General features: G+C 33.9%; 1 protein-coding gene across 2 annotated transcripts in view; it reads left to right on the top strand.

Moving 5' to 3' along the window:
- Rab14 (RAS oncogene family member Rab14) overlaps positions 1-9,799 on the top strand; it is a 20,838-nt gene extending 11,039 nt beyond the window's left edge. For both annotated transcript variants that reach the window (XM_070135488.1, XM_070135489.1), the window contains exons 3-7: positions 1-57; positions 524-683; positions 4,068-4,144; positions 4,568-4,636; positions 4,852-9,799. The exon at positions 1-57 is cut by the window's left edge and continues 70 nt beyond it. In XM_070135488.1, the coding sequence (XP_069991589.1) occupies positions 1-57; positions 524-683; positions 4,068-4,144; positions 4,568-4,636; positions 4,852-4,960 (472 nt within the window). In that variant the 3' untranslated portion in view covers positions 4,961-9,799. The remainder of the gene's footprint in view (positions 58-523; positions 684-4,067; positions 4,145-4,567; positions 4,637-4,851) is intronic.
- Positions 9,800-12,500: the final 2,701 nt, after the last annotated feature.

Raw genomic sequence — 12,500 nt, 5'->3', positions numbered from 1 at the left:
GATTAAGTTACAGATTTGGGATACTGCCGGGCAAGAGCGGTTTAGAGCTGTCACCAGGTACGGACGTAGATGGAAAGGAAATTAAATATGTAAACAAATAGGGGTATATTTATGCATGCATAGTTGTTCAATTTCACTGATTATCAGTTCCTATTAATGAAATAATTTTGTGGAAATGGATGTATGTATTATAAATAGTTATGGTATAGGATTTTTCTTTTCATGTAAAGTGCCTTAATATTTTCAGTATTTTGATGAAAGAAGGAAAAAAATAGTCTTAAGATTTTGTTGTTGATGAAAATTGATCCATCCATTAGTCTTGGGATGTAAGACAGAAGAAGAGAGAGGAAGGAGGAGGAGGTGGAAGAGGAAGAATTATAATACTACTGTTTGTTTCTGTCACTATAGTCCAACATTTATGATTTTGTATGAATATTATGTACTTTTATCTGTTCTTTATTGAAAGATATTATTATTGACCTGAATTATCAAGAATCTTATACAATTATTTCCTCTTCCCAAGGTCTTACTATCGAGGTGCCGCTGGAGCCTTGATGGTGTATGACATCACTAGGCGATCCACTTATAATCATCTTAGTTCATGGCTGACAGATGCCCGCAACCTTACCAACCCCAACACTGTCATATTCCTCATCGGTAATAAAGCTGATTTAGATGCGCAGGTTAGTATGAAGAGTATTTTATTTGAATTGATTTTTTATTATTATTTTTTTTGTGTGTGTGGGTGGGTGTGTATGTATAGATTGAGAAAAAATGAACGTGTATCAAAATAACATATTAATAATGATAATGATAGTAAGGATGAAAATTAGCTCTGAGCAATTAGCCAATGTAGGAAAAGTTCAAATTATGGTTCCATAAAAGGAAATTCTGCAGGTTTTGCTGAAATTTGAACAGATTACTAATTTCTGAAATATCACTTTCCTCCTTGAACAGTAACTGCTATGTATAGAATCTTTACTCACTGTTATTATTTGTATGCGTGTTTCCATTTTCTTCTTCTTCTTCTTCCAAGGTGGAAGGTAAACTTGCTAAAGTACTAAAAGGTGAATCAAAACTCACCCCTTTTACTAACCCTCTCAGTATGAGTTAACCAACTATAGTATCTCAAGATTCTTGATCAATTCATAGGAATTGATGAGCCAATATCCTTATGGGATTAGAAGAAAGTTGTGAAGATTACTAATAACTATTTCTATCCCTGGATTAACATCTGGTACTATGGCTTAAGAATGCACCTTGGACAAGGAAACAGCACTTACTGAAGGAACAAATATAAGATGGAAAGCTTTAGCATATTGCCATGACCCTCACAGAGGATTCTTTATATTGAAAGGATTAAGAGATGCCTAAAGAAAGAACATCAGAATTTGTATTGAATCCAAAGGGTGTCCCAATGGGAGGAGATTGACATTGCAAGACTTAACCAGCTGCCTCACTGGACCAAAAAGTCTTCCAAGCAAAGGAATAGGTTTATGGAGGATGTTGCCAGCAGCATTTACTGCACAGATTGGATCCAGCCGTACAAAATCTAGCTTACTTATTGGGACATCATTTTATCCAAGGGTTTAGAAATTATATCTAAGAGTTATATCATTTGCAATATAAGGATAATCTTGAGTAGAAAAATATTTAATCTTGAAGAAAAGACATAATTTTTCCAGGCTGTTTGTCCCTCTTAACCCATCAGTGATGGGTAAAAATTTTGGCAAGTTTGCGTATGCACCGGCTTGTTGGCGCGCACCGGCAGTTTCCCCTGTTTGCGCCCAGCTCGATTGGTAGTTTGCAAGCGACATATAGCACCTAAAAGCTTTTATTTTGCTAAAATTTATAAAGATATTAAAATTTTGAAGGTTTACCTTCACTTTAGGTGCCATTGCCTAAAATCTTTACCATATAAATGAAGCCACTACTACTGGAGAAAAACAACCTCCGTCCTACGAGCCAGTAGCGCGGGAATGGGCATGGCATGATGCCCGCGGCGTTTGGTCCACAACAGCCATGGCATGTACGTACGTGACACCCGGCGCCAATGGGTAACTGTGAATATAGTAGGCGATGAAAATACTGGGACCTGTATATAAAGAACACACCCGGCAGACAATAAAATTGAATTAACAATGAAAAAAACGGATTAGATTTAAGTAACATTCACCCTAATACCTTGTCATCTCCTCCTAATGCCTCCTAATGCCTCCTAATGGTGTCTGTCAGCATAGGTTTGCGAGCTGCCATATCTCAGTATGCCAAGATGTTTAAGGCAGTGTTGGATAGTGTGAATGGCATTGTCTTTAAGGAGCTTGAGGTCCTTTGCTGTCAGCCTTGGGTTCCTGTTCATAGCTAACTTGGGAAGGTGGTCAGTGAGTGGTGTTGTCTTCCTTGATCTTCCAGAATGCTTTTTATATTGTAGTTAGGTGGCAGATCACTCATGGCAGCAAGCAGGCGCATGATAGTGGACATCCCTCCCCCTATCCTCCTAACTATATCTTAAACTGGCACTTTCTCCTCTCATATAGCAAGAATACTGAATTTTCCATGTCAATCAATTGTGTGGGACCCACCTTGACCTGCTGGGTTGGGTCTGGAGTGGCAACAATGTATAGGGCAAAAGAATGATGAGAAAATAACAATGGCCAGGAACATTGATTTCATCATAGCATGCATAGACAGACACTGACATACGATGCACGAGAGCCCTGCAAGGGGGGGGGGGGATTGCTCATTTGCTCGACTCGCTTGAGTTTCTAGCCTTTCTCTTGTTGATGGAAAACTGCCTTTCGAAATGAAGTTTGAAAGCCAATAAAAACAAAAGTCTTCACAGAAGTGTATTGCAGAAAAAATATCTATATGTACAAGTGGAGTGTATGAAAATTATGAAGTAGTCTGATCTTTCATTAGATTTTCATTAAATCCTCTAAGGTTGTAAACTAAAAGAAAAGGATTATTTCATTTTCATTTGTCAAGTCCATTCTACACAGTGGAGTGTTAGAGCTGAAGAAAGTTATTGTAGGTGGAAATAGGGATTTTAAAAAATCATATAAAACATATGAAGCAATAAACCTCATTTCTAAATTAACCCAATGCCGACAGGTAAAAATGTTTGGCAAGTGGACGTAAGAACGGGATTGTTGGCACGCATCGGCAGTTTCCCGTTTGAGCCCAGCTCAATTGGTAGTTTGTGAGCAACATTTAGCACCTAAAAGCTTCAATTTGCTATAATTTATAAAGATATTAAATTTTTGAAGGGATACCTTCATTATAGGTGCCATTGCCTAAAATCTCTACCATACAAATGAAGCCACTACTACCGGAAAAAAACAAACTATGTCCACCGAGCCAGTGGCGTGGGAATGGGCATGATACGATGCTATCAGTGTTTCAGATCATAACAGCCATGTCATGTGCATACATGCCACCTGTCGGCTATGAGTTAATAACACCTACGTGTAAGGTGTATGTCTATAAGAAAAAAAGTCAATAAGATAACAGGAAATGGTTCTACAATACATAATGGTATGGTTTCTGGAGGTAGCATTGGGGAAAGGAAAGGATTGGAGGTGTGGCTTGAGGAAATGTGTCACACAGGCAATACCAGAGTTACTTATTTACACTCACTGTGTTCCACCCACAACAAAGAAAGAGGTGGGAAGTGCAAATGTGTGATTGGCTCAGGATAGAAAGGCCTACAAGGGAATGGGACTGTGGGGATGATGCCCAGGAAGTGGCTGGAGGAAACCTACCAGACATTAACAGATTTAATTTGGCCACAACGTATGTTTCATTCGTAGTGGGAAAAAATGTGGCAAATAGCTTGTCTGTTTTTGACAGTTTGTGCATGATTATCTATTCCAAGTTCCTTTTATTTCATTATTTCATATAGTTTTCATTAATATTTCCTGTGTATGGTTTTGATTCAACACCTACATTGTATTTATTTACTTTTTGAATTTTATTTTTTTATTTTTCCATTTTTCTCTTTTTTAGAATGGTCTTATCAGTTAATGTTCACTATATTTTCTCATATAATTTTTCTTATGCTGTTACAGAGAGATGTAACCTATGAAGAAGCAAAGCAGTTTGCAGAAGAAAATGGACTAATGTTTGTGGAAGCAAGTGCAAAAACGTAAGTTTTTATTTTGTTTGTTTATATATTCCTTTGACTTAAGAAATAAGTTAAAATTTAATTTATATGAGGGCAGTAGGTCAGGAAAATTGGAATGGAGTTGGTGAATAAAAATTGAATTAAGAGTCATAATTTTATTGATAGACATGGATAGAAAGGTAAAGATAGTGATACTAACACACAAGGAAAGTGAGAGAGAGAGAGAGAGAGAGAGAGTGAGTGAGTAGATGAGTGAATGAGTGAATGAGTTAGTGGATGAGTGATTGAGAATGTGTTTGTATTTATTTGATTGTGTGTGTGTTCCATCATCTATTCCTCCATATATGCCTCTCTGTATTTATGTTTATAACTTAAAAGAATATCTTGCATAATGAATAGTATTTTGAGTTTTCAGCCTTTTTAATTCAAATAATTTACTTTCAGTGGAGAGAATGTGGAGGAAGCCTTCTTGGAGACTGCAAAGAAGATTTACCAAAATATACAGGATGGCAGGTGAGTTTCCTTCCTGTTATAACATAATGTTGCAACATAATGTAAAAGCTGGAGAAAATTACTGAATTATTAGATATGCTTCTGTCCATAATAATAAACAAGATGTATTGGCTGCCATTATTGTGATATAAAGCATAGTGATAAAATGTGCTTTGCATCGTAGTATCAGAAGTACCATTTGTGTTAGGTTGATTTACCGAGCCATTTTCTTTCAGTTTGGACTTGAATGCAGCAGAATCAGGTGTTCAGCATAAGCCAACACAGCCAGGTAGAACTAACCTGAACAGTGATTCACAGCCCAATCGTGATAACTGTTCCTGCTAAACTTCGCCCTCCATAAAAAAATCATGGTGCGGTTTGCTTGAAGGAGGTGACAGACAGATTAGAAAACTGTGTCTCGCCTCTTTGTTTTGTAAGATGTAAATGGGAATTTTGTCTTTTCTACAAGAAGTAAGGAAGGCTTCTTCTCTGTTTTCATAATGATGTGAGACAGTTGGAGGTACTTCATATGAGAGATTCAACAACATAGAATACCCAACCAAAATTTATGATTGGCTCAAAATGGCAGCATTAAAGTTCACTTTCAATTTTACTCTAAAGGCAGAGAAAATCAGTGAGTGTCAAGAGCTCAAGTAATCCTTAAAACGGCTAGATTACTTCTTGCACATTTCAGTAGAGCAAAGTTGCTTGTGCTCTTGATGGAAAGAACTACCTTGTGATAATAAAATCTGCCAGTGATTACTCAGAAAAAAATGATTGATGATGCTAAACCCTCCCTCATTATAGAATACGAATGTTATGAAGAATGGAAATTTTGTGATTGGAACTTGTGTGGGGCTTGTCATTGGAATTGCTCCCAATTTGTGATTTGGTTATCTTCTTAGGAAGATTGACAGGTGTTTTTATCAGGATACCAGATTGTGGAAAATGTGATGTAGTAATATCTCATTAATTTTTAAGTACTGTCCGTGTATTCCAGTGATAGAAATTTATTGCTAGACAGATAATGATATATCAGAAAAAAGACAGGTTTTATATACCAAATAAAGATACACTTCAGTCACCTTCATATCTTTCAGGCCTTCTGTGGAGAAATTATTAGTTTGTGCTGTATGTAGTACTTGGATAAGATCATCTATCATATCTCTTTAAGTGGAAAAAGTTTAATAAATATTTTAAGTACTATATATACCACAGTGTCAGAGATTACACTAGTTTTGCAATGTATCCTAAGTTGCTCACAGACAAGGCTGCTGATAAACTGAATAACTTTGTGTACAAGGGTTTACATAAGTGCTGCTTGCAAGACCATGGGAAGTAAACTTTACATTTGCATTTTTACGATAAAAAGAAATCATGTTTATTATTAGTCAATTATTAGCTTTTTAATAGTATTCTTTATTATAGTTATTGCAATTTATCATGCTAATAAGCAGTCCAGGTTACAGTTTATTTTTTATGTTTCATAAGTTTATTGTTAGTATAAAAAACAAAAGTAGATTATAACAATATACATCATCCATATCATAGGTTCTATAATTAATGGTGATTAAAAAAAAAAACTTTTGGAATATTCAGGACTGATGTAGTTTCTTTATTAAGACCTGATGTGTGAGTTCACATTGCGAGTTTGCAATGTTTGACGGGCAACCTCATCGTTGTAAGAAAATCCATTTTATATGTACATTTACCAGTCCCCTTGTGGGCATTGCTAACATTCAACTAACAGCTTGCAGTATCTAGAACACTTGAAGTGTGGTTTGTTGAAAGACACTTAGGTTATGCATGTTAATCAAGCTGCTGACATTGTGGAGATAATCTTGCCAATTGTAACAGACCAGCACGTCTGTTGTTTCCAGTATGATCAAGATTACTCAGGAAGGTTTGTGGACAAAAAGTTTAATTTGGGGAACATACATATTACTTTGTTATTGTAATTTTGCTTGTATTTTTTATATTTTAACATTGCTACAATTATTTGTTCATGTTCCCATGTTTGAGTTCATTATTTTTTACAACTAAAATTACATTTACTCTTTGTTGTTATTATTATCATTAGTATTGTTGTTATTATTATTATTATCATTATTATTATTATTATTATTATTATTATTATTATTTTTGTTGTTGTTAATTGATTGTAGTTAATCATTATTATGATTATTATTATATTAATAATTATCATCATTAATATCATTATTACCATTACTTATGATTATGATTAGTATATTGTGTAGTTTTCTCTATCAGATTTTTATCCATTTTTCATTTTTTCTACAGGTTTGGATAATTAGCTTTATCCACTTATACAATAGATTTGCATTTTATAGGTTTATTACTTCAGAATGTAAAGCTATATTGACATAGTCTATCAAGTATACAGTTTCTTGAGAGCTAGTACTAACTTATTCAGTTTTTTTCCTTTCTTCTTTCTTTTTCTCTTTTTATCACAACATGCTGTGAGTAATGCATGTGTAAACCAAACATTATACTATTTATTCAATATTATGACACCAAGTCCATTGTGGGACTAGTGATATAGGAACTTATTAGCAGAAGGTAAAGGATCACCCTTGAAATTTGACATTTGCCGTGATGAAGTGCTGACTAAATTCATTTTTTATGTGTGACTTAATATATTCAATGGTAAGGAAGATTAAGAAATAAAAGAATTACAGAAGAAAATAGAATATAACACTTTCTTTTTTCTCTTTTTTAGATGGTTTATAAGTAAACTCTCTTTCCATATTTTTTCTTGAATAATCATTATAGTATGAATATTTTGATAAGTGATTTTCAGTAGTGGAAATAAAATCTTGTATTATCTCAGGCAGGTGTAGTAGTTGAATCCGTGGCAGAAAATATAAGGGATTTGAAATGGATGTATAGTATTTTTAGAGAATTAATTTATCATGGAATTAACAACTAGGGTTCAGCCAGGTTGTATTCAGTGGTGCGACCCTCATCTGCAACATTTAGATACTGCAGTTTAAACAGGTGTCTTTCTAGGCCATAATCAATACTTGCAGCATTATTCATAAATAAAGATTTGATGAATATAGTAAGAAAATGTTTATTTCACTCTTGTTCGGATGCATGTTAAAATAAATACTTTCAGAAATTGTTTAAACACTAATATACTTGCAGATGATGAAATTTCATATGTAATTGGTCCTAATGCAGTAACAGGCACCTCAGCTAAGTGTCATGGGAGTGGTTTGTTCGGAGCATCTGTAGGCTTGTTATAGTTATATGAAAGATTTGGGGTTTGTATAAACTCTTACCTTAGAATCATAACTACTCGAATTATGTGACTGACTGCAGATATGGTGTAGTTTCTTCAACTTAGATATTTGATTACTTAGAAAAGAGACCATTAATGCCATTCTGTCTGACAGACAGTAATATTTGGGAGTGTAAAATTGAGTGTTGGATTTCAGTCATAATAAGGGTGATTAGAAAAACAAGACTAATGCATTGAAATCAATAATATATTGTGATAATCCCCATTTATTTATACTACTCAAGTTTATTTTATGGAATATTTATTGTTGATTCAGTCGTAACTTTTGTTTGTTTCATTCCAAGAGGCTGCATATAGCCAAATTCAAGTCAGTAAGTAGGCATGCTTTGCAGCGGGGCAAAGGTTTATGAATTAACCCAATGTCAGGTTAGATAATACTAACCATTAACCATACTCAATGGAATGATGCTGAAAAAATTTAAACCAGGATACCGCAGATATAAGATGTAATATTCCCCTTACCCCAAGTGGTATAGTGCATGAGTATGGATGTATTTTGTCACCAAAAATCTTTCATTTTCCAGTATATGAAACGGCAAGCAAAAATAGAAAGAAAGATGAAAATATTGTGATCATGTTACTTTACTTCTTCATATGGAAAGAATGTGCAGAATTCTAATAAAGATAATCATTGTCGATTAGACAGAGGGGTAAATGTTTTAATGGGAACTTTTGACAAGAAATCTAAGGCATCCTCAAAATAATATATTAATGCTTTGTATTTACTTTCTGTGATATGTTACCCTTCAGTGTGTTTGATCCATAAAGGCTGTAGTGTATTTGCAGAAAGTATTGGAGAGTGAGTGAGAATGAATGGGAATAAGCGAGTTTTGAGATTGAGGTGTGCTTGTGGGTGTATTGGTTGTGTTTGCTTGTAAGTTGTGATCCTCACTGATTGCCACATGTGATTAATTGGGCCAAAGGATCATACTCTCTTAACCCTTTTTTCAAAATATCCACCGCATTCACCCGACTAAGTTGATTTACCAGTTCGAAAATAATAGAACCTGCTATGCTCTGACCGATATGAAGCAGCATTAATTCCAGAGGAAATCTGCGCGATCTGGAAACCATTGAAAATAAGTCACCTGCCCCACTGCACACTGCTTCTTCTGACCTACCTAAGGAAGATGCCCCAGTACTATATACAGTGCTGCCGTGTAAGAATATTATTCACTATGTATTTACTTGTATATATTCATAAAAGGTGTGTGTAATCACCAGTAGGGTATTTTAACACTGCGAGAGCTGATCATTATGTAGTTTTCCTTTGTAACGAACATCAGCCAGTTTGAGTTCATCACTAAACTTTTAGTCATTGTTTGAGATAAAGGTGAAAACTAACAAAAACTAAGGCAATTCATGGTTGAAAAAATAGTGTAAAAATCTATATATATGTATATTATTTGAGGCGCACCAAGCTCAAAAAATGACTAAGAATTCATTTTATTTGTTGCATCTAAATGAAACGGAAAAGATAAAAACATTCTAACATTTTTAGCCCAAAAATAGAAATAAGATCAGACTATACACATTTGGCTCCCTCTCCCCACATCCCCGCTTGCAGTGCAAGAATCAATCTTGTATCCTATTATCATATCCAAGTGACGCGTGAGGTTCATGCTACACCAGCTGAAAGGTTCCCAGTCTTGAAACCATGTGAAATCTGCCCCAGCCTACGAACACGAGTCATCTGGATGGAAAGGGTTGAGATTGCTCTGTGGTCATGTAGGGGTTTTAGTAAGCATACCACTCAGCCTGGAAGTGTATTTGAAAATGTTATAAGCTTGTGTTGCTGTCTATATTGTAAGATTTGTGTACAAATACTAGAATGTTAGAAATAAATTTGTACAAGTGTATAGAGGTCTCTTGAATTTCCCCATCCAGGTTGACATTAAAAAGATCAGGAATCATTAATGCCTTAAAGTTTGATGAATCATTGCTGCAGCTATGTTGGAATTATAATTTGCTGTTATTTATTCAATTACATGGTAACTGTTCCAACTCAGTTCAGATAAAAACAATGGGTGCAATTGGAAGCGTGTTGTAGAGTAAAAATTTCCATCAGTCATCCTAACGGTAAAGTTCCTTCCAAAGTCATCACAAGATACTTTTAAGTGTTGCTTTTCAATATAGAAATTGATGTATGCCTGTAACTTGGTCTGTTTATAAAATAATAATGAATATAACAGTGATCTGTTTTCTTATCATTTGATCGTGTGTAATGCATATCAAATTGGGTAAAATTGAATTCTGACGAATGGGGCATATTACACAAATTTGTTAAGGGTATTGTTTTACTTATCAGCAGACCGGGGGGCTTCCATTGTTTTGAGATCTGGTGCGTCCAAGACGTGCAAAGCTGCATGAGAGTTCCTGATGTTTATGACCTCTATCATTCCACACAAATTTACAAAACTGAAAGTTGATTATTTTGGCTATGTTTTATTTTTGAAGATCTATTTCGGAGGGCTATGTGAAGAATGGGTGAAGGGAAAGCGTAATCGAAACTATTTACTACAAAAGTAAATATGATAAAACGGGGATGACTTTGAGTGAGAGCCATCCAGTCTTTGTTATCACAATGTTCGATATGAGTTTACAACCTCATTAACTAACGGCGTGGAACCGAAGCGAAGGAGAAAAGCGAGTCACGGCTCTAACACACGTCCTAATTCCCAACGCCATTTCCTTTATCCACCGTTAGGGCGTCAGTCATTACCTACAATCATATGCTACGACCAGATCCCCATTGTCATTATTATGCGGTGATTTTAAACGTTTACGTGCGTTAAGTGCTGGCCGGAAGTACTGTAAACGTTTAGCCCTACTCAGTGGCTGAGGATACGGTTTAAATCAAATTGATATAGATCATACTTTAGATTTCTCGGGTAAATTCGAGATACATGAATTCAGATTTTTTCAGGACATTACCTTGATAACTTAAGGGTACCTTAAAATTATAAACTGGGATTTCTATCCAGAATTGGAAAACTGTCCTGGTCATGACCGTACAGTTTGTTTAAAAATTACATAAATCACCCAGTTTACTTCGCAAGACGGTGTAAAAGAACGTCCATTTATTGGAGAAACTGTGACTTTCTAAATCCAGAGGAATTAAGTGTCAGCCAAAGCACACACAAAATCAAGAGACCAAATTATTATTCAGCAATGTAATAAGTAAACCTTGCTGAAAAAAATACAGGATATCAGATCATGCAGCATAAGAAGCAAAACTTAACACAATTCTCCCCTTATTCATTTCGTGAGAACTCGAAACAATACAAAAGCGAAGTAACCACAGAACTACACACATTGAAAAAAATGTAAATAGTTCCTTATTCCGGTTATAAAGAGCAACACAATGCTTTCTGAAAAAACAAGCATTTGCAGTATAACTGAAAGATCTAACATTTACAAACAAATACAAATAGAAGGGCAAGAGAGAAGTTATAAAAGGCCAGCTTCTTTAACAAGTGTGGTAAATGTTTAATAATCAATTAATCCAACACATAGCAAATTGAAAAACCCGAAAGCAAACGAAATTAAATCAAATATAACAAACGATAAAACTCTATGGCATTTGGAGAATGAACAATGAAAACATGGAGGCCAGAATGGGTAATAAATCACAAAAAAGAGGCACACAAAGTAACGAGAATGTGGGTGAGATAATGCTGTCCTAAATATGAAAGCGAACGAAGGTTAGGAAGTAAATGCAGGTCTTTACACAAACTTTAGATACCTTACAGAATCCACCATGTGTGTGTGTGTGTGTGTGTGTGATTGTGTATATATACACATATTTATGTATGCATATATATATATATATATATATATATATATATGTATATATATGCATACATACATACATATATACCCATATATATTTATATATATACATATATATACATATATACATATATATTATATATATATAATATATATATATATATATATATATATATATATATATATATATATATATACACATACACACATGCACACACACAAACACACACACACACACACACACACACACACACACACACACACACACACATATATATATATATATATATATATATATATATATAGATATATATAAGATTGTATACATATATATGTGTGTGTATGCTTATATATATGTATGTATATATATATATATATATATATATATATATATATATATATATAAACACACACACACACACGTCTATACACATACATACTAACTACAGAAAAAATAGAAAGTCGCAAATTTTCGATTAAATGGGCGTTCATTCACACCGTCTTACGAAGTAAAACACACATTTGTGTGTGTAGTATATACATACATGCAATTATATATATATATATATATATATATATATATATATATATATATATATATGTGTGTGTGTGTGTGTGTGTGTGTGTGTGTGTGTGTGTGTGTATTCATATATATATATATATATATATATATATATATATATATATATATATATATATATATATGTATATATGTGTATATATATATAATATATATATATATATATATATATATATATATATATATAT

The sequence above is a fragment of the Penaeus vannamei genome, chromosome 20 (assembly GCF_042767895.1).
Source record: "Penaeus vannamei isolate JL-2024 chromosome 20, ASM4276789v1, whole genome shotgun sequence".
NCBI classification, from domain to species: Eukaryota; Metazoa; Arthropoda; class Malacostraca; order Decapoda; family Penaeidae; genus Penaeus; species Penaeus vannamei.
This window is presented reverse-complemented; position numbering and strand designations above follow the sequence as displayed.